General features: G+C 43.2%; 1 protein-coding gene across 2 annotated transcripts in view; it reads right to left on the bottom strand.

The window, feature by feature from the left end:
- Window positions 1–22023, bottom strand: part of DBP (D-box binding PAR bZIP transcription factor) — a 129510-nt gene that overhangs the window by 69136 nt on the left and 38351 nt on the right. For both annotated transcript variants that reach the window (XM_069200635.1, XM_069200636.1), the window contains one exon: window positions 18473–18805. In XM_069200635.1, coding sequence (XP_069056736.1) covers window positions 18473–18805 — 333 coding nt within the window. The remainder of the gene's footprint in view (window positions 1–18472; window positions 18806–22023) is intronic.

Raw genomic sequence — 22023 nt, 5'->3', positions numbered from 1 at the left:
GGGTTTTCGAGTGAAGGCCAGCCTGCTCCTCCAAAATGGCATGCACACTTTACAACCGCTCTCTGAAGACACTTGCCGGTTCGTGCTTCTCCCATTATCTAGGGAACAAAGCCATGCAGCTCCGAAATCTTGCAGGAGCCACCAGCTTGAAACCCAGCAATGTCCCATTAAATCTTGTAACACCGATATTTGAACAATACCACTGAAGGCTCAAATTAATTCAAACAATATAAAAGAACAGTATATCATTAGCCATGATTTGCTGGCTGTATGGAAACATGCAGTGGTGGCTGATTCCTTTTTGGTGGGGCTATCAGGTGGGCACTCCAGGAATGCCCTTAGGTGCAACCCCAAAGCTCTCAATTGTGGTCCATTATAAACAGTGTTTATAATGGGCCACGATTAAGAGCTCTGGAGTTGAGGCTGAAAGCAGTGTGTTTTTTTCACACTGCCTGGCAGTGTGTAGAAATAAATAAAACATTACAATAAATTAAAGAATAAAAATGTACTTACCTACTCCAGTTCTTTGGTCCCGCAGTTCGGCAGCAAGGGATCTCTGAGCCAACTCCCCTAACCAATCCAGAAGCTGTTCTCATGTTGTTAACCAGCATGAGAGAAGTGCCACAATTAGCTGGAGTGGGCTTGCTCAGCACTCCTGCAGGCACTGGAGGCCTGTGCCTGCTCTCGACTCAGTTGTCTAAGACAGCTCAGGTTGGAGATGTTTAAAGTATGCATGTCAGGCTGGCCGTCGCAAGACAGCTGGCCAAAGTGACATGCATACTTTAAGTGTGCAATACTCCGCCTCCCATATTGCCAGTCATAAGTGATGGCCTTGCCCGTTCACTTGCCTAAGGCTGTGCGGCTGCACTGAAAAATAAAATCATTTTATCACTGTTTTATTTTTCATGTTTGCTGCGCTGGCAGCAGGGTGGCGAAGCTCCTCCGCCCTAATGGAGGCACCGATACTGGACAATTGCCAGAATACGGATAGAGGGGAATCCCTGAGGGCAGCTGCAATTGGCATCCCTAATAGGCACACGTATCAGACATGCCCTGCTGAGCAAGACAGAGAGACCACACCTATAATAAGAGGCTGTTACAGAAACCCTCAACAGAGGAAAGAAAAAAATGCATTATTATATAAAAAGATAATATAAATGGACTCAACTTTGTGTAGCCAATGGATTCCAGTGCAGAAAGGAAAAACAGGTAAATGGCCCTCTCAGGCTCCCCCTTTCAAGCATGATGGGAATGGCGGCCACAGTGGGGGAATTTTTCGACTTTGGCTAAGAACTAGGATTCTGTAGAGCAGAGGAGCAACTCACTATGTAAGTATTGAGGCAGAAAGTTGGACAGGAGGTAATGTATGTTACCTGTTAATTAGCATCCGTATTATTGACATAGAAGGATAAAAAAAACAACAGATGTCATCAGCAAGCGCTTAACTCTCTGTGCACATCAACAGAACGTCATTAGCTCCAAGCCATTCAGTGTCATCTAACTTTTAGGGAAGCAATCTAAAGTCGCCTTTTCACTCATACTCACTAGAACTATCACCTGGCCAAAACCCAGAGTTCAACCCCGTAGAAGTTCCTTCCTTCGGAAACCTTCTCTGAATCTAAGTGCTAAGATGCTAAACCAATAGTGAATTTTGATCTATAAATCATTTTAAGATAAAACACAGTGTAGCCAAAGAAGTCAGACGAATTCCTGACAGACCAATACCTCTGTAAAGTAGGCAGGTCTGAGGCAGTGCCAGTTGCATTTTTTAGGGTTAGGCATGAAGGTATAGACATCAAAGAACCTCAAGATCACAGGGTTGGAGCCACCAGCAGGAATTAATCATCCTTGTATACTTCTAAGGTAAGACGAGTAAGTTTGGAGTGTGACTATAACTGTGATAAAGTACTCCCTACTGTATGTTAAGGATATTGCAAGTCATGAAGGTATTCTTTGAACATGTAGAGAAATAAGTGTTTAAAAACAATGAAGTGTGAAATCCCTATAATAAAACATGTCTGGTTTTCTTATTGAAGTTTAGTTGTGACATCACTGGTCGCCTGTAACACGTAAATTAAAAATCTGCTCTACTGTAATAGGTAATTACAGGTGAGTTCTGACGTAACAGTGCATGCTGCCAGTTGATGTAGAAGGCTGATCAGTAAACAACTTCAACTTCTGTTTAAACAGTGAAAATGATACTTTTGCAGTTCTTCGTGTTCTTCTCCTGAAAAGCAGTTGGTTAATAAAGTGACAATTGTGGCAGTACTTTTATTTATTGCACTGCTGGATATCATTACAAGAATTAACTAGTGTATTTAGATATTATCACTCGTTTTGAACTACAGAAAGGCTCCCTATGCACAAGTTTAAACTGTACAGCGTTCACGTGTATTCTGTGTATCTAGAACTGTGGCATTTTTCCTAAAAAGAAGAAATAAAGAATTTGAAGAAGGTTTGGAGCACATGAATGGTGTGACTATATATAGTAAGGAACTACGTTGTTACACTTAGCGTTTCATCGCAGTTCATCCCCAAAAAAGTCCGCCATTCCATCCCACTGTCCTAGCCTTATAAATAATACTCAGGGCATCTGTTACTCGGTGGGGGACACCATGGGATAATAATCTGTATACCAACAGTATCCTTGGAATTGATAAATTATCCAGGGACTCGGAAATACCACACCTAATTCTCCTAGTAATTTCTCATTTCCTCACAGAGTTTCACCTCAACATTTCAACTCAAGTGTCTGGATGAAACATTTCAGACCTGTAGATTTACAGTGGATCTTGTAACAACAGTGCTGCATCATTATGTCCCATACCGGAGGACAATTCTGGAATCCCTGGTTATAGTATAAAAACTATCAAATATGCAGCACATCTTGTGGATTACTACCTGGGAAATTCTGGTAGACGCCTGAATGTTCCCCAGTACTACCAGCCTTTCAGAGACAGTGACCTACGATGAAATAACGTGACGACCCTTTAGCCATTGTGCATTTTCTTGCGACGTGATGCAGACACTGGCCGAGTTCCTGAATTACAGCCGGTAGAAAGAATCATTCGCTGTGAAATGTGTTCACTGAAAGTAGTCTGAAGTAGGCCACGGTGCCTGCTGATGGTAGAGAGGGAGCTCGCCCCTCCCTCAGCCACAGCTGCAGGCTCCCACAGACTGACCCAAGTCCCACAAAAACACAATGCTGTGCTATTCAGCAAAGAGGCAGCATAACAGGCCACTTATAAAGATGTCCCTACAGCAGTAAACTGAAAACTACATTACGTAATAAAAATTAGATGTCCCTTGATGCTCTGCGTTGCTTTTTGTTGTTGGAAACTGAAAGATTCCACAATTTAATGGCAATCCCTTTTTATGAATTTATACACTGCATCTGATCCTTAAGGGTCCTGTCACATCGTTTTTACGCCATTATGTACCAAGGTGCAGCAACAAAAAAAAATACAGGATAAAATGACCTGCAAACTAAATTGCATAATTAACAACACGGGCCACATTACAGGCAAACTATTCCATTAACGCACTCTGATAGAGAAGCGTCCTACCCATCGGCACATGCACCTCATCAGGAGAACCACCAGTGCTTTAAATGGGCCGGTACTGTCCGCTACTAAGTATCGGCACTTTTTAATTCTTTTTTTTCTAAAAAAAAACGAAATACTTTTAATTGGAAAGAACCGGCACTTCGCAGAAACAAGCAGGTACTCTTATACAGAGTGCCTGCACTTCTGTTTTTCCATTTCAAGCACTGAGAAGCACCACTTAAAAACAACTACAATACACTACAAGGCTGTCCGTCCAATGTTTTTTAGACAGTAGCACTGTACACGCTAAGATTTATATAATGAAATAAGCAAAACCAGCTATTCACTAAGCTTGTTTTTCAGGTCTTCCAATGAATTCCTTACACTGACACTCTGACTCAGTCACTCACAGTCTAGTCAGTCGCATGATGAGTTTGTCACATCGTAATTCACTATGCCACTCGTTCTGTCGCTAAATCAGTTACTGTGGTCTGTCAGTTATTCAGACGGTCATAGAATCGATCAAGCACTCAGTTGCTCAATTGGTCCTTCACTCGGCCAATCAGTCATTCGCCGAAGCACACTCCTCGGCGCGAGCAGTACTAAGCTGCCTTCGCCATCTGCTTCTGACTCCCGTTCCTAGGCAGGCGCATAAAAAGCCTGGAAGTGCAGCCTGCATTGCATCATGTGAGAAACGTCTGAGCCGCTGCACGTGCCCAGCGCAGCAGTCCCCGCTCCGGCTCACGTGCGTAGACAGGGGAGCTCAGGAGGGAGGGGGAAGAGAGGAGCTGAGCCAGAGAGAGCTGGGAATGTGCTTCCTGCATGCACAGTACAGACGCGCACACACACAGACACGAGCGCGCGAGGGCCTGGGCAGGCAAACAACAAAAAAAACAAGAGTTTAAAGGCAACAGAGTTAGGCTGATCGCATTTTCATTTAATAAAGAGATTGGTGAATGTTATTGTTATGCATGGCTCCTATAGGAAGTTTCTATCGTTTATACCAGATTTTAAATCTGGTAGTTCACTGATGTGGCACATCAGTTATTGATAAAACTGGTTACCCTCTGTTGCTACATCATACAGGCCTTCCAGGCCAGACTGTCGGTGCTCCCCGAGAGCCTGGCAGCCCTGAAAGCAGAGAGCACAGCTACAGGTGGGAAGGTGATGGGGACAGGTTAAGGGCGGCAGGTAATTTTTCACATCTGGGATAAGGAGGAGAGGCAGTATTGTGCACGGCTCCATGTTACTCATTTGCCTTATTCTAGCAGTTATAAGCAAGAGAAGATGGTGTTAGGTGGCCATACGAAATCTACATTTATGATGGGTAACTGAGCTACAGGGATGTTAGTCACCTAGGGGTTCTGAGTGACATAATAGATAACTTGAGCTTCACTCTCTCAGTTCCCCTAATGACACTCAGAAGCCCTCTTTGAAAGGCTCCCCCATACCTCACTGTTATCCATCATAATTCTAGATATCATCCTAATAATAGAAGGGCAGGCATCACATGTGGCTGAGGGAACGCTCAATACAGAAAATGGGTGATTAGAGGTACTCAGTCATGTGTCTGGATCTGTGTCCATCCTTATGCCTGGTCTAATTTCTTCTTCTCAACATCTTTCTTCCTGCCCTCCTTTTCTTTTACTCCTCCCTCTAACTCCCCTTCCATGCCTCCTCCTTCTATTTGTTGTTCATTCGCTCCAACATACCTCATTTTTAGCTCCAGTTCTTCCTTCCTCCTTTCTTACTTGACCTTGCGTCAGCCCCAGCCTCCCACCCCCTTCATCCTATTCCATGCAAAGCCTGACAGATCAAACCAAACCAGAAATCAAACAGGGCCTGACATGCCGCTGACATTTCCGTGATCATCTCCGTGTTTCTTTCTCCTTTTCGCCCTGCTGCTTCTTCTTCATCCCTTCCCATTTATCTTCCCTTCTCACTCTTACCACATCCTTCTATTCCTTTCTTTCTTCATTCGTTTCGCCTTCCAGCCACCCCCGCCATCTCTAGAAGGCACAACACACTGACCAAAACATCCATTTAGTTTTTCAGTAGAGAAATCATTAAGGACTGCAACATGACTGACCCGGGGCTGTTACAAGCAGCCTGTCTGGCACGTGGCTGCCTCAACCCAAGGCTTCAAGGGTAGCCAGCCCATGCAAACTGTGTTCCAGATAGGTTGTGGGAAAGGGTTATTTCACCACTTATTTTTAAAGTTAGAGAGTAAATAGCATTTCAAGCGAGTAAAAAAGGATCGTTTGATTTGCAGGAGTAAAAATCAGACGATCAGTGTTTGACTAGAGTATGCTCATAAAAAACGTATAAAATAAACGACATTTAAAAAAAAGTTGTATATGAGTGTCTGTCTTTTTTAGTATTGTATTATATATATACACATTCATGTGAAACAATCTTATTACTAATAAGTCAACGCAATCTAATATGCAAGGTAAAAACCTGGAAGCATTCAATGATACCTTTCAAGTTAAATGTAGATGTTTGCAGGGGCTATATAAGCACACAGGCGTCTTACCAGGGTTGCAAGTTATAACCCGGAGGATCTATAAGGACCTCTGGAACATACACATTAACTCACTGAGAAATGTTTACTACGAAGCAAACGCGTGAACAGCAGGCAGGGGCGTGACTACCACGGGCGCAGTGAAACCGGGCTCATGGAACCCTGATAACTGCTACATTTGACTACCAAAGCAGTCAAGGGGGCGTGCACCACAGCCCATGGCATCCCTGCTGCTCAGCACTGGGCACATTAACCCTCTGAAGTCTAAACTATTATAGAATGTCCAGCCAGCGTACCACAGACGTACACCTGTGCAGCAGGTAGAAGTAACCACCGGAGACATTTTAGCAGTATTAACCTCTCAGGTTTACTGGATACACCTGCAACGCGGCAACAGGCAACTTATCCCCTGAATTTATTTTAAAACATGCTTAGTTTGTGACATACAGTAAGTCGGCAAGCTTTTCTGTTACATTTCTGTTCGTCACTTTCTCTGGAGCAAAGTCCTTATAAATAACGCATATGTAGAGACAGACCATAAAAGCTGACTCTCACTGACTCGTGACTCTTGAATCCCAATATCCGGGGCCACCAAGTCTGATGCCACCCTTTCAGGAACCCCAGTTGGTCAGTCCTAGCCTGGACCAATTTTTGTAATTCCCAGGACAGGTCTAGTTTAACATCAGATGCCAGAAATTCGTCTATTTAAATGCCCATAGAAGGTAAATGCTTGACTGTTCTGTACCCACCAGCCCAATGTTCATCAGCCATTAAAACCCTGCTTCATTGTAATAGTCATGAGTTGTCCTTCAGAGCTATTCAGGTTAGATCAACACTTCGTTGCTGTCTAGCCAGGTCCACGCTCTACAAACACCTGTTCCTACATATACATGAACACTATCAGGCGATGGGGATCAGTGGGCAATGCCACCCGTGCACATGATGCTACCATTGATCTTCTAAACACAAATGGGCCACATGGGTGACCCAGGCCAGGCTGCAACTTTCACCCCTTACCACACCTTCCTTCCTTTCGGTGCACGCACTCCGTTGCACCAGGCCCATTTCTGTTGAATTTTATTGGCGTCCGACAGGAAGCATGCTGGTGTGGTACAGCCATGAACTACTGGCTCTGCGTGGGATGCAACAACTGGTCACCCAACTGCAGCTATGTCATGGTAAGCTACCTGCAGCCAAATGTCGCTGTGGTGAGCTGAGCCCTTCTGTGGTCTATCTCTCACCTCATGTAGCCACCAAGTACAGACAGCTCCTGACTACTATTAGCCAGAGGGCCTTGATAATGTGCAGGCTGGTGCAATCACACTACTTACCCAAACATGCGGGTGGGTGACCCTACTCGCCCAGGCACAGCAGAGCCGCAGGTATGTTCCACCAGCACACCAGGCTATTAAGACTGCATGTCAGCCAACCTAAACCAGGGGCTGGACACCGCCCCAGGACACAAAAGACCACTCTGACTGAGGAACAAATGCTGCCACCTAGAGAAAATATGCACAGTATCTTTTTTATGAAGAAATGGCAATGATAACCTACTTTTCTGGGGAAATTGGAGTGGGCTGTAGATAAATCTACCATTTGTAAGCATAATCACTAATTGCCACTGCATCATGCAATGCATCTCAAACTCAAACAAGATCAAGGGGTGGGGTTCAGTACATGAGTACGGTTCTCGCTCCTCTTTCTCAGCCCAAACCACGTCTCCGTCTCCTCCAAAGAGTTGCTTTCGTAGCTGGAGTTAAGCAGGACCAGCTGCATGTTTAGACTGTTGACTGGCTTAAGCAAGCTTTCTTGTCAGGGGCCAGGCAAGAGCTATCTCAGGCTGTCTGCTTCTGGCAGAAACGGTGTGCAGGCACAATCCTGTCCAAGAATACACTTTTTTTGCAGCATTTGCCAGCCTTCTTTAACCCATACCTGAGCACCCAAACTACAATGAAAAAAGGATTGGGGACATGCAGATGCCAAAGGAGTTGGCAGCACAAGAGCCACCGGCGCCTTTGCCAGAATTCACTCTGTTAGGCTTCAGGTTCAATTTAGGCAAATAAGGAAACCAAGGAAACCTGAGAACCAGCTCAAAGAAGATTTGTAAGGTATACGAGAAGAGCAACTAAATTCAGATGAGGTCCAGCGAGTTCCTTGGAATAATGTTTGGGAGGTACGATGACATGTGGAATAGTTATAAAAACTCTAGCAACTCTAGGATCTGGCCATTGTCCTGTAGTATGTCAAGTTCAAAAGAGTTGTGACCGTCCCTGTTCCTTACAAAGTTTGTGTATACGTTATTGATATTTCCCTTCTAGGTGACCTCATCACAGCCTCTTGTCAAGCCCTCAGTGGCTGCATTTCACAGCTGAGAGAAATTCTGGTCCAGGGCTTGATTTGAAATGTAGTTAAGTAGCTACGTGGAGATGTGGTCTGGCAGCTGAAAGTATCATAGTGGTTAAAAAGAAATTGTGTCTAGTTGCTTGGTCGAGACATAGACAGTATGCTTTTGTGTTTATAATGAGATGTGTTTTGATAGGTAAATTGAGATATGATATAGTGATGGAATGGATGACTGTGAGATTAGAAAAAAGTGGTTCAAAACCTGATTTTCCCACTTGAGCCAAAATGTTTGATTCTAGGCAAATCACTTTATATCATTGTATCTTGGTTTCTTTAGCTGCTTAAAAAGAGAGTGTTTACACATGATTTAAAGCCAGCATGAAAGTCGATATTTTTTCAGTATTACAACATCAGGATACACAATTCTTGGGTGATAATATTGGGAAAACAAAAACAATGCAGACATAAATAGAGAAATACTGGTTGAAGATGAGAGATTAATTGAGGGCAGGGTATAAATGACGAGGTTTAGGGTGGGCGGAAAGTGGAAAGGAAGGTGCAAGACTTACCCTGTAATTCAAAATAAAATATAGAAAATAGTGCATTAAAAATAATATTACTGACTTTGATAATAATAGAAAATATAGATGCAGCTTGTCAAACTCAGGAGAAGGACAAAGAATGCTTCAAGCCTCTTTTTAGGTCAAAGCCTACCAGACAGCGCAGCTATCTGATTTTATAAAGACATCTTGGTGCCATTCACAAAGCTTCCTTGGGATTGCATTTCATCTGTTTCTTACCATTGGCTTTGTGGTTTGTATTGTACATTTATTTTCTGGCTTTCTATTTGCTGGCTTCATTTGTTTTAGGCTGTCCAGGGTGAGTTAGTCCCTCCCAAGGAGCAAAGCCTTTTCACACCAGCCCCTCCCCCTCTCCCCCAAGTATTCTTCCACAAGTGTTTCTTTCTGTAAACAGGACTGTAAATATTGTTCTTATCTTGTCACATTTGCTGTGCTTTCAAAGGGAGAAGTCATTTGTCAGTCTCCCTCTTCTGAGGGAGCTTGGAGTAGACTTGGACTGAGAGGATTTATGTGACAATCTTGTTGAATACTGGAGGTAGGAAAGGTTTTTTTTCTAGCACACAGCAACATTTAAATGAACTGTGCAAGTATTTCAGAATATATCAGTACTAGGAACACACAAGTGAAACACATTTTTGTTAATTGTGAAGTTTGTTGGAAACACATACTTTAATAAGATCAAAACAAATCAATACACAAGGTGTTGCCCTTTCCATATATTATCATTTATGTGCTGTACAGTTTAGCAAAATTGTATATCTGTGCAGGTAATGCTCATTTCAATTGAAAAATGTGTTGTCTGTAATGGCAGTGTGCTACCACACCACATACCATGCATACTCCACTCTATGCCATTGCACACTACTCTGCACCGCTCCACTTTACACCACTCCACGCCACTGCACTCTACACCTCTCTACTCTGTACCACTCTATGACAATGCACTCTATGCCAGTGCTTCCCTATTCTACACTTCTGCACTTTTTGCACTGCAGTTTACACCACTTAGTCTAGGCCACTCCAATCTACTCTGCACAATTCTATGGCACTTTGCAACACTGCACTTTACGCCAATCCAATGTATGCCACTCTAATCTATCTGCACCACGCCACTCTATGCCACTGCACTCTACCCTGCACCGCTGCACTCTATGCCACTGCCCTCTACTTTGAAACACTGGACTCTATGCCACGCTACTCTACGCCACTGCACTCTAAGCCAACGCATTCTACACAACTGCACTCTATGTCACTGCTCTCTACTCTACGCCACTCTACACCACTGCCCTCTAGGACACTGTACTTTGCAACACTCCATTCTCCGCCATTAAACTGTAAGCCACTCTACTCTGCACTACTGCATTCTATGCTAATGTACTCTACTCTGCATTACTCCACTCTACGCCACTGCATTCTGCAGCACACCACTGTATTGTATGCCACTGCGATGTGTGGAACTATATTCTACCATGAACCACTCTACGCCACTGCACTGTGTACCACTCTATTCTACTTTGTACCACCGCACTCTATGCCACTGCACTCTACTATGCAACACTCTTAATCTATGCCATTGCATTCTACAAAGCTTCATTGTATGCCTAGGAAATCTATGCTGCTGCACTCTACACCACTGCACTCTATGTCACTATACTCTGCAACACACTACCCCAATGCGCTCTACACCAGTCCACTCTACTTTACACCACTCCACTGTACATCACTCTATGCCACTCCAATACACAAAACTCTATGCCACTTCACTCTACAACACTCTACTCCAGACTTCGCTGTTCCAGTCTGTGACACTCCACAACACTCTCCTCTATGCCACCAACTTTTAGCCATGCCGAAAAGCAGCCACACTGGTGTACAAGATGGCTAAAACACACTGGCAAAGCCCATAGCTCTTGCATAGGCAAGATCTGTTGGCTTTGCCAGTGCTTGTTCATGTTGTAGTGCCTGCCCTCACGTCCAACACTAGGAGTATTGTTGCAGTAGAAGCTAGAAGCATTCACGGTAAGGCGAAGGGCGCCTAGTGAGGAGTCTAATGGCGTCCCCTGTGGTGTGAGCGGTGTCGGAAGAGCGCAATCCCAGATGGCGGAGGAAGAGGGAAGTTCGATGTTGGTACAGGGCTTTAAAATGACCCTGTACACTTCTGTAAAACGTTATCGTGACCTGAATAGCCACACTGTGGGAAGGATTCTGGAGAATTATTACTGGGATGAGAAATGTTTTACTTGGAAATGGTGCTTCTGAAGTAAGTACCTCCGGTTAATGAGAAACAACTTTAACGGTTAAGGAGGTATCTGACTCCTTAGTGCATGTGTAGACTACAAGTGCACATGTGACAGTGCATGCTGTCACCACTTCACGTGGTTAGTGGTGCGTGCCTGACAGTTCTCCGTGCATGAATGCTTTTCATACCAGGAAAGCATGGCTGGCAGATTAATCAGGGCACGACTGCCTGGGTGCACGATTACCACTTGGTGTTATTCTGAACTGTGTGCAGGCCGATTGTGGAGTGTGACGGTGTGAGCAGCTGGTGGCACTGTTGTGTTGGGTCGTGGCACGGCGGAGTTGAGCATTTCCTCTGAGCACATCAGCAGCTGTTAAAAATGAAAAAAAAAACGTTTGCACTAACTCTGGCAGCATGTGCGTGTCACTGTGGAATTGATAACGGATTTACTCCTGTGTGGTCACCTGCCTGCGCAAATATAAAATTCAGTGATGCGTAGAGTGTTTTGTACGTAAGGATGTTGGATGTCCTTGTTTGGGGCAGTTGAAGTCAAAGGTTGAGCAGAAATGCAGTCCTGCTCCACGTGGGACTTATATTACGCGATTTAACGTACTCACGTCACTAGAGAGGGGACTTTGGATCTCATTCAAGTATTAGCGTTGGGTCCGGATGCATCGTATGAGTGATGGATAAGATGTTTAAGGAGACCAACCCCCTTCTCAACTGCAGATATAAGGGTGATAATCTGACATATGAAAAGATGTTGTTCCATATTCTTGGCGCACAGCCTGAGAAGGATTATGCCTGAGCATGTGAGGGAGAACTGCCCTGGAAGAACAGGAAATATCAGTTGGGCAATCTTCTGTTAGCGCGGTGCCAAGCCACGGCTGCTCGGCATACTGCTTTCTTATACTAACCTGAAGAGACGGATCGCAGACGGGGAGGCGTGGTCACCTCCGAGCAGACAAGCAGTGACCTCCGAGCAGACTAGCGAATCAAAGTCCACACTCACCCCGTGAGCTCTCACTCATGGTTGCTACTCATTCACCGAACGTGGTTCGGAGCCTCCTCAGAGGAACGAAGCACTATGCAAACGAATATGCAAATTATAAAAAGAAATACCTTGCTCGGTGAAAAACACATTCCCCGGTAAATTACTTCATCTTCATTCTTTTATATGCAGGAGTTGGAAACATATACGCAGGGCAACACTTAGTATGAACGGCTGTTAAGAAAGACCTTTACATTTAGTAAAAATTCTGCTCTTCATAGTAGCTTGTATACTAACATTTCAAATCTCATTGCTGGTAGAAGACTGCAGAACTAACACCAATCCTTGGTCTTTTCATTTTTAGGTTATTTGATCTTCATTGTTAGAGGTGTGTGGCAGGGTTCCTTGCATAGAGTTTAGAATTGTCTCTATGTCAGTATATTGTAGACATAAATATACTAATATCGCCCTAAATATAGTTAACAAAAATCTTGTCAGATTAGGAGTAGATTTTCTATTAAATAAAAAAAATAAGGTTCTTTTTTCTATTATTAACTACAATGGGGCGATATTTTTGTAAACAATGTTAAGGACCATATATTTAGGTCAGGCGATATTCTTACTACATTATTCTAGTACCAGACCTCAAAGCTTCAAGGCCTGGCTAATCCTGTTCACCTTGCAGGATTTGTTCAGTTTACCTCTTTTTAAGGCATGCATCTTTCTAATACTGATATCTAAATATTGACCATTTATGTAGCATGAAACTCAAAGTCCTTGGCCTTCGGTGCTTAAAAATTGGCAATGTTATTCCTCAATTTAATGATACTATTTTATCAGTATCTTACAGATGAAATGTGGAGTCAGCCATGCTGTGTGATTGTAACTTGCAGCAGGCGATCAATTAATTCAGCTATTTTAAAAGATTTCCCACCAGATATATGGTCGAGAGTTTTCTGGATGCTCGAAAGTTTTTGTGTTTTAATTAAGGCGTAAGAATCTTAACTGTGCATACTGGAAAAATTAAATGCCTTAAATTTAAGAAAGCTTTTCTAAGCAGTGGAATTAAATTAAAAAGAACCTGTTATCAGATAGACCTTGTTCCGCGAGCAATTCTGAGCCATGCTGCTCCTCTTGGTCTCCTGGCGAGTAGAGCAGGCCAAGGGTCTGCTAGGTAGTGATTGGTGGATTTAGGCATGGGGGTGGGGTTGGAGAGGGTTAGGTATGTAGATAGTAGGGGTCAGTAGCCTCTTCTGGTGAGTGCACACCAGCCACCACAACCTAGGTTGCTGGGGGCGGGTGGGCTTCATTTGTCAGCCTAGAATATTTGGTGAATCTACTGTATCTTATCACGTTTAAACTAGGAATTAAATTTTTCAGCAACACACTTGCAGAAATTCCTGTGTTGACACCTTTATTTTACAGATTTTATTTTTAGGTCTCAGTTAAGACAGTGAAAGAGATTGTGTTTACTACAAGGGGCTTTGGTTAGTTTCCTTCTGCTGCTTGTGGTGTCATTGAGGTACTATTTTTCTTTCTTATTTCCTCGTTGTGTTCCTTTTTCCCTCCTGCCCCTGTTGTTCATGTTTCTTCTTCTCTCTCTCTCTCCCTTCTCTGTGCCTACATTGTTGTGTACCACCTGGTATAAAACAAAAAAAGTGCTATGAAGTGGCCATCACTGACCACATCATAGCGCCTGTAGTCCGTGTTGCTACTTACCTCCCATCCCCATTGTCTATGTTGCTTCGTCCCTCCCACGCGTCTGTTGTCTGTGTTATTTCCGTTTACACGATAGTTAGGGAGCAGTTCTTTCCCTTTACCAATTGTCTCTTAAACTGCTCAATTCTAACCAAATAACTGTACAGGAAGTACTCTGCATCAGTACTGATTCCATTAGTTTTTACTAAACTATGTAAGGGGAATATCTATGAGCGACGCATCACTGATACCTAGACCAAACATCCAAAAGCAGTAATGGGCCCAACCAATCAGTGTTATTTGCTAGGGAGAGTTTTATCATTTAGACTTCCTAAGTATAGTAAAATTCGGTGATGACTCAACAGAATGGAAATTCTAAAAAGACTGACAGGGCTATGAAGAATCAGTCGCATGTAAGCTCGTGCCAAGCATAAAACAAGCATTGCCCCTGCATGCCAGTGATCCATTGGTACCCTTTTTTGGGGAAAATCCCCAAGGCCCAGAAGGCCTCTGTTTTGATGTCCGTCCACTCCAGCCATCAACATTCTTAAGCACCACCCAAATAAAATTGGGACGTAGGAGCATGTGGAATAGGATTGTGGGTAAAGGATTGCAGAGATAGAATTGCCGTCTTTTTTGTCTGATAGATAGGCTCAAGTAAAAAAATGGGGGTGCCCAGACTTCAGAACAGCAAGTCCTATATAAAACCATATATGGTTTCTGCCTTTTCTCTCTGTAGTTCAATGTTTACAACCAGCTTCTAGATAAGTTTTTTGTGATCTAGGGGTGCCATTCTACAACGAAGCAAATGGCACTGTGATATAAAGAAATACTAGAACATGATTAATTAACTATTTCTCAGTATCCAACAATGTATGGTGGAGATCTGGAAAGTCAGAACAAGAGAAAGCTTCAGATCCTTTTAATAGGGTCTGTTCATGTGCTAAAGAACTTCAGCGAAATAGCCAAGAGCTTTATTCAAGTAAAAAAGACTACACACATAGTCTCTGATGAACGCAGGTCACTGGAGGGCTGGGTTTCTATAGTGGTTGCAATTTGCAACTATCGCTTGAAATTGTTCTGGCTTTTTCGACATTTCTTAGACATAGACAGCAGAGGTAAAACTGCCAGAGGAACTGGAGGGTGAAGTCACATTGCTGAGTGCGCAAATCCAGAAAAAAAGCAGTAGCCAAGTATGCAAATTATATCAAACTCAGCAGTCAGAGCTGGACCTTATGTTGTTCCTAGTGAACATGTTTTGAGAAGGCCGTACATCACCTCTCAATACAGGAGAAGATGAAATTTGGGTCTTAACACTAACTTAAAGACTACTACAGATGGCAACACAACCAAATGTTTGAAAGACTGCATCCCAACCTATTGGTAAGTTACAGAACTTTGGTTGATTAAAAAAACAACTGTCCCCACAAAATACACAGAGGCAAGCACAAGACATAAAGCGTTTCCCATTCGAGGAGTCAGGCGCTGGCTTTGTCTGACTTTGTCTGATGGCTCAGTACTGAACTTTCAGGGAGGGGCTGAAACCCCAATTATCCTTGTAATGAGTCAGCAAAAGCTGCCTATTCTATTATACCTCTCTTGGATGCCCAAGGGTTGGAGCAATAGATACGTATTGATGATGATGATTAAAGCCAATAGAAGGATCATACTGGCGATAGCATTCTCAAACCACTCCTCAAATTTCCAAAGGTTTTGTCATATCTAGTGTCAATCTGGAAGCACTAAATGCATGAAGATTCAGAGAGTCTTTGCAGAGAAAGAGTCCACTGCAATATTAGGAAAAGTACCAGCACTTATAAACATATACAATATTTATGGTGAGAACACACGTAGGATCGATTCACAAAGAGCCAGCTGAGATAGAGATCTGCTCATATATGATTGCTGCCAAAATTTATAGAAAAATGTCTGACTTTTCTGGGATTTGAAAAGAATCTTAGGAATACTCTTAGAAATCTACCCCAGTCATACATTTCAGTGGGCGCTCGTTTGCATAATTATTTAATACTTACCCAGGCAGCGTTTCAGCTGGGTGGATCCTTCTGCCTGGAGGAGTGTGACACATATGTGCACATTAAAGTTTCATTTATTTCGCAACGGGGAAAATATTTTTTCACTGTGGAGGAATCACTTGACCTAAGAGTCACCCCCTTCCAGTTCCCACTCTAGCAACACACTAACAATGCCAATGGCAGGGTTTAAATATACATGAATTTCCATAGTGAGAAACTACACGCAAGCGTTACGTGTAAACTAACATATGTGTTCACATGTATTTTCAGGAATCTATGGCCCAGAAAAACCCACAAACTCCACCTAATACTAAGGTCCTGATTTAGAGTTTGGCGGGTGGGTTACTACGTTACAAATGTGATGGATATCCCATCCGCCGTATTACAATTCATATAGGATATAATGGGATCATAATGTTGTGGACGGGATATCCGTCACGTTTGTGATCGAGTAACCCCATTCGCCAAACTCTAAATCAGGCTGTAAGAATGTAGCAATGAAATTATATCAACCGTGATTCTATAAATCAGGATTGTGAATTTTTGACTGAAAAAAATGCATTTTCAATCAAGCCCAGTTGGCTGTGATCATTAAAAGTGGGGCTGATTATTGTTGGTATCAAAAGGTCTACGTAGCCAAATTAATCAGAGTTGCTCAGTATGGCACTATGTATGACAACAGACGTGTATACTAAGCCCATTCCTAAACACTTTCATTGGCTTCATTTCACCATGTTATCAACTTTAATGCTATGAACAGTGTACAAGTCCCTTAGGAATGCTCCCAAAATCTTGGAAACTGTCTCCCACACTATTAATAACATATTGAATCCTAAGTCACACAGTCACACAGGGATCTCACCTATAGTTCTATGTGAGCCCACAAATACTCAAATGCCCCCCACATCAGGCTCTCAATTGAGATCAAACCTACTACTTTCAGGTGTCTCCTTGAAGTCCAATTTTACTGCTAGCATCCCCATTGCTGTTCTATAAGCAACACGTAGCAGGTGAACATTACACACCCTTCTCTAGCATACACCAAGCTATTATTTCACATGGGTTTCTCAACATATTCTATCAGGGTAAACTATGGGGCATGTGTTCCTCTTTGAGTGCACCACAAAGACACCCAGCATCTGCGCCCATCAAGTTCATGTGCTGAAGGTTGCTGCTGCCCATCTTACCACACATACTGTAGGGCATTTTGGTGCTACAACAGCAGCTTGTAATTTCAATGTATGCAAAGTGAGACAGAGATACCTGGCAGAAGAGAAGAGTCAGCATGGGAGACCAGAGGAAATCCATACATGCATGCATGGGTTTGCGCAAACACACACTGCAGTTTTCCAATTCACAGATAACACAGAGAGCACATGGCAGAAAAGGATCACTATTTCCATCCCCTCTGCAATAGATGTCCAGGGGTATTCAGTATAGCTTCAGAAGGGCTAGGTCCATGCTAGATTTTAATGATAAGCACTATGTAACTATGTTCCATTTATATACATTGGATGAAAATCTTTCTCATGTAGAAATCCTGAAAACCTGCCAAAGTTTCAACATTTTTGGAACTATGGTATAGATTCCACTTTCCTTGCAGAGAAGCACCTGCCCTCTTTAGAAACCACTGCGTTGCCTGCTGAGGATCTCTAAGCCTACACCATAAGCCTAGGGGAATTCTGAGCAGCAGCATGTTTTTTTGGCCCGCTCGGCATTTCTGCCTGTTTTTTAAAAAACAAACCATCAAAGCAGGAATATAAACAATCAATTGCCATAACGAGCCTGACTTCAGGGTCATGAATTAATTTCGGTGATGGGGACAGCCACTTCAGGCATGACAGTCCTGTGTAGGGAAATCTAGAGATGTCTACTCACCCTAGCGATCACAACTATTACTTGGTGGCCTAGTGGCGAACAGACCGGCATGTCAAGGGTTTGTGCTGTCAGAGTAAGTTCAGTCAAGTTAAGCCTCTCTGGGTGCAAACTCAGTGGTTCTTTCACCTCTAAAATAGGGTAGGGAAATGGTGAGTGTTGTGGATTGGGTTAGCTGCCAATTTACGGTGGTTCATCCACTCCATCAAGCCCCAAATAACCACCTTCGTCTCCATTTCTGTGTGTGAATTGTAACTAGGACATATATGTATTTGGACTTAAGTAGAACAAATCTAGCTACAAAGCAATGGAGTGCCTTAGAGAGGGTGGAAAATACAAGAACACAGAGCAGGACAAAGGAAGGTATACAGGACAGCCACGTGGGAGGAGGGTAATGGTTAGCAGATGGCTCTCTTTGAAAACCAGTGTCTCTACTAATGTCTCAGCTGCTAATATGACACATGTTTCCAATGATGCTGGTGTAGAAGTTCATCCCCCGTTACCAAACTACTCTGCAACAAATACTTTACACAATGATAATATTACACAATGAAAGCACAGCTTTGTGGACAACCCACTAAAGATTTTTACTATGTCCCTAAGTGAGATCTATTGTCTTGCTAGTGACAGCACAAGGCAGTACCTGCTTTTCCGTTACAGTGTTCGTACTCGTTTGCCATCATGTCTTGCACTGGGGAGGAGCAGGCGGAGATGGAAGAGGCACAGGATGCTGGCCGGCTGAGATCTACCACTGACTGGTTTGATGGAGGTGGTGTCAGGTTGGCTGACGAATATGTTTGGTGTGGCGGACTGGGTGGCAAGCCATTCTCAAGGAGGAACTCATCCAGGTCGACATATTCTATTTCATTGTATGGGAGGGTACGCTCCCAAAGGAGTGAACCTAGGAATGCGCAGTGAGATGAACGTGAGCTCGGGATGTCCTCTTCTAGCTTCCGCTCCTTGTCTTTCATTATACCTGCAAGGGGGGAGACACAAACACAATGGGATGAGAAAAATAAATATGGAAGAATGCAGGTGGACTTTCATGAAGATGGCAGAGAGCACACAGTGATGGCGGTGGATTGGCCAAGAAAGGGATAAAGGCCATTGAGGAATGGCCAAAAGTAGTGGCAAAAGCAAGGAGAAGGGAATAACATACAGGAGACAACCAACAGAAAAGGAAGTAAAGTAAAAGGAAACAATACCAGTGAAGGGTGAAGAGCAGTTGAAGAAGTAAAGGAAGTAGAGAGAGCAGAAAGGCTGGTACAAGTATATGGTAGAGGCTTAAAAACTTGGAGATCCTCAGGGAAGAACAGGACAGGGCAACGTTACGGACAAAGGGTTAATGCAGTTAGCAGGAGTAAATATATTTTTAAGATCTGGCCGAACACGTAAAATATAGGCAGAAGTATGGAAAGAGGAGATTCTTAAGGACGTGCTGAAGAAGATACAACTGGCATAGGAGGAGGGAGGAACTAAAGACCTTTAGAGGAAGGTGAGAATGGAAAGGCTAAAAAGGGCACCGATGTGGTGTGTAGAAACATTAATAGTGAGCAGAATGCGAGAAAGTAAGGGAATTTACAAAAGCATTGGCTTGGGTGACTGGGCAGCGGGGCTATCACCAGAATGAGAGAAAAAACAAGATAATTTAGGGTATGATGTGAGAAGAAATTGGTGAGAGTATTGTGGAAAAAATCTGCACGTAAAATTAGAGCAGCAGAGAAGGATATCACAAGACAAAGTGGGAGGAGATAAAAGGGAAGTGAAACTATGCAGAGCAGTACATCACTTTGCACACATCAGTCTGTTGTAACATGGAGTCTCTTTTCAAGCAACATTAAGATAGAACAATTCATCTGCAAGTACCACTCTGCAGAAACTGGACCACATGTGCAATGTATAAAAAGTAATCTTAATTGATGCCCTTTGCTTATGTTGAATTTTTGAGGCCAACCTAGTTACACCGCCCGACATAATAATTATCTAACTCTACCAGCTCCTTGCTTCATGGAAGCTTATTAAGAAGAGTCACCTCCGGATTATTATTACATAACGCGAGAAAACTGTGCAGTGGGTACTTCACCCTGACTGCACCCATGGTTTCGTAAATACTATGTCTGCCCTGCCTCGACTTCCTCATTCTGTAAGAACTGTTGTCAAGAAACCACCAACAGAAAAACAAGGCGCCTCCCCATCATCCGGCTTGACAGGGCCTTCTGGAAGGCTTCCTCAAATCTGGGATGCTGAGATAAAGGAGGCCTCCTGCAAGTTGGCAAAATCAAAAGGGCGTGAATCATCGAGATCCCCTGGAAGCAAGTTTGTCTAAAAGAAGCTTCTGTAACTATCGAAACCTTGACATTTAGGATAACGAAGGTTCAGTGTCCTATACTTAAGTCAACGTTGTTTTTGAAGTGGTAAAGTAGGTTGGTCTACAGCATTTATGGCAAAAACAGACATTAAGTTCGCCTTTAGGCTTCTGTTGTGCACTCCACATACTATGAATTTCCCGGCATTCAGTTTGAGGGCTGATTCTTCATAGATAAAGCGCTTCCAATGGGGTGCTCTCTATCATGTGTGCTATTTGAAAAACATTTTACATTCCTGTTGTTGACTTTTGAGCATTTCACAGGGTTCTATGTAGTTACCCACTACTTGGATGACCTATTTTGATTGTGTTTTTCAGAACCATCTTTTAGCACCAGGATGTTGCAACATTTCAGGCAGTGAAGCTGGAGATTGGCGTTACCCTGGCACCGGAAAAGACCTTTGGTCTTAAGTTGGTCATATCATATCTTGGCATTGAGATTTACTTTCTCAGAATGGAGGCCCTGTTGCCTGATGAGAAGCATAGACCTTTGCTTCAAATGCTAGATGAGATGCTGAACCAGAACAAGACAACTGTACACAAGATAAAATTCTTACTTGGTCACCTAAACTTTGCTGGTAGGGTGATTAAGACAATGTTTTTTTTTTACCAGACACTTTTGGCTGACTTTAATGGGACACCAGCTGTTGCATCACATGATTTGCCTGGGTGTGTGTGGATAAAAACAGGCATGAAAGTGTGGAGAATGTTTTTGAATGTTTCAATGGCATAGCTTTGGAAGAAATATAGGAAGAGACAGAGTAGTCTATACAGATTTTTTCTGATGGAGTCAGGGGTGGAGGTTTCAGATTGTTTTGGCCGGGAAGGTGGTGCACAGAGAAGTGTCTGGAAGCGTTGAAGCATGGAGGTAGAAGCTTCACCTTTTTAAAGATTTTTCTATTGGCTGTGGCAGTGGAATCAGATGGTGTCTTTCCATGTGGACAACATGGCGGTGGTTAACATGATAAATAGACATACAGTGAGAGATTTGAAGGTACTATAGTTGTTACAAGTTTTTGTGTTGGGTTGCTTGACCAATGCTGCTTTTTGGGTACAGCATGTACCTAGAGTTAACAATGACTTTGCAGATGCTCTGTTCCATTTGCATTGGAGGGGATTCTGTGGTCTAGCGCTGAACGGAAACTGGTGGAAAATGTGCATGACTCTAGACCTTTGGATGTAGGAGAAAAAGAATGAAGAGGCTTATTGAAGGATCGCTGGCACAGTCAACACTGAGTTCAATGTTTTTCAAGCATGGCAGCAATTTATCCAGTCAGGAAAAGGTAAGATGCGATTTGGACTGAAAAAAGGGAAGTCACCAGTTTCTATTGCGGGCAAATTGCTTGTGTACTTTTTACAGGAAAGTTGTCTAGAGTTATGAACAGTCTGTGGAGGAAATGGACAAGATGATACTAGAGGGCTGGGAGATGTAGAAGGGTTCTTCACCTCCAATACAAGGGCCTATTACCTTGACATTGTTACATTTGTTAGTACAGGTTGTGGATAGAGTGCGTGTGGAGGAGAATGAAATATTGTTGGCTATTGCAGGGTTCCACATTTCAAAGTTGATGAGACGAAAGGGGTGAGGCAGGGTGTGTAAGGAGGAGTTTGAGTGCTTGACTGGGAGCTGGAACTTTAGGTAAGAAAAACTAAGACGGACCAGAGAAGACAGCTTAGCAGATAATATTGAGAAAATACCTGTGTGTCCAATGAGACAGTGGCAGAACTTTCAGAGGAACGTTGAGTGTAGTGGTGAGGTAATATTTAAACACTTAGATGGGGTGCGTTTTTTGGCTTGTTGATTGCTAGTGGTCTTGAAGAAGGCATGA

The sequence above is a fragment of the Pleurodeles waltl genome, chromosome 7 (genome assembly GCF_031143425.1).
Source record: "Pleurodeles waltl isolate 20211129_DDA chromosome 7, aPleWal1.hap1.20221129, whole genome shotgun sequence".
Taxonomy (NCBI): domain Eukaryota; kingdom Metazoa; phylum Chordata; class Amphibia; order Caudata; family Salamandridae; genus Pleurodeles; species Pleurodeles waltl.
This window is presented reverse-complemented; position numbering and strand designations above follow the sequence as displayed.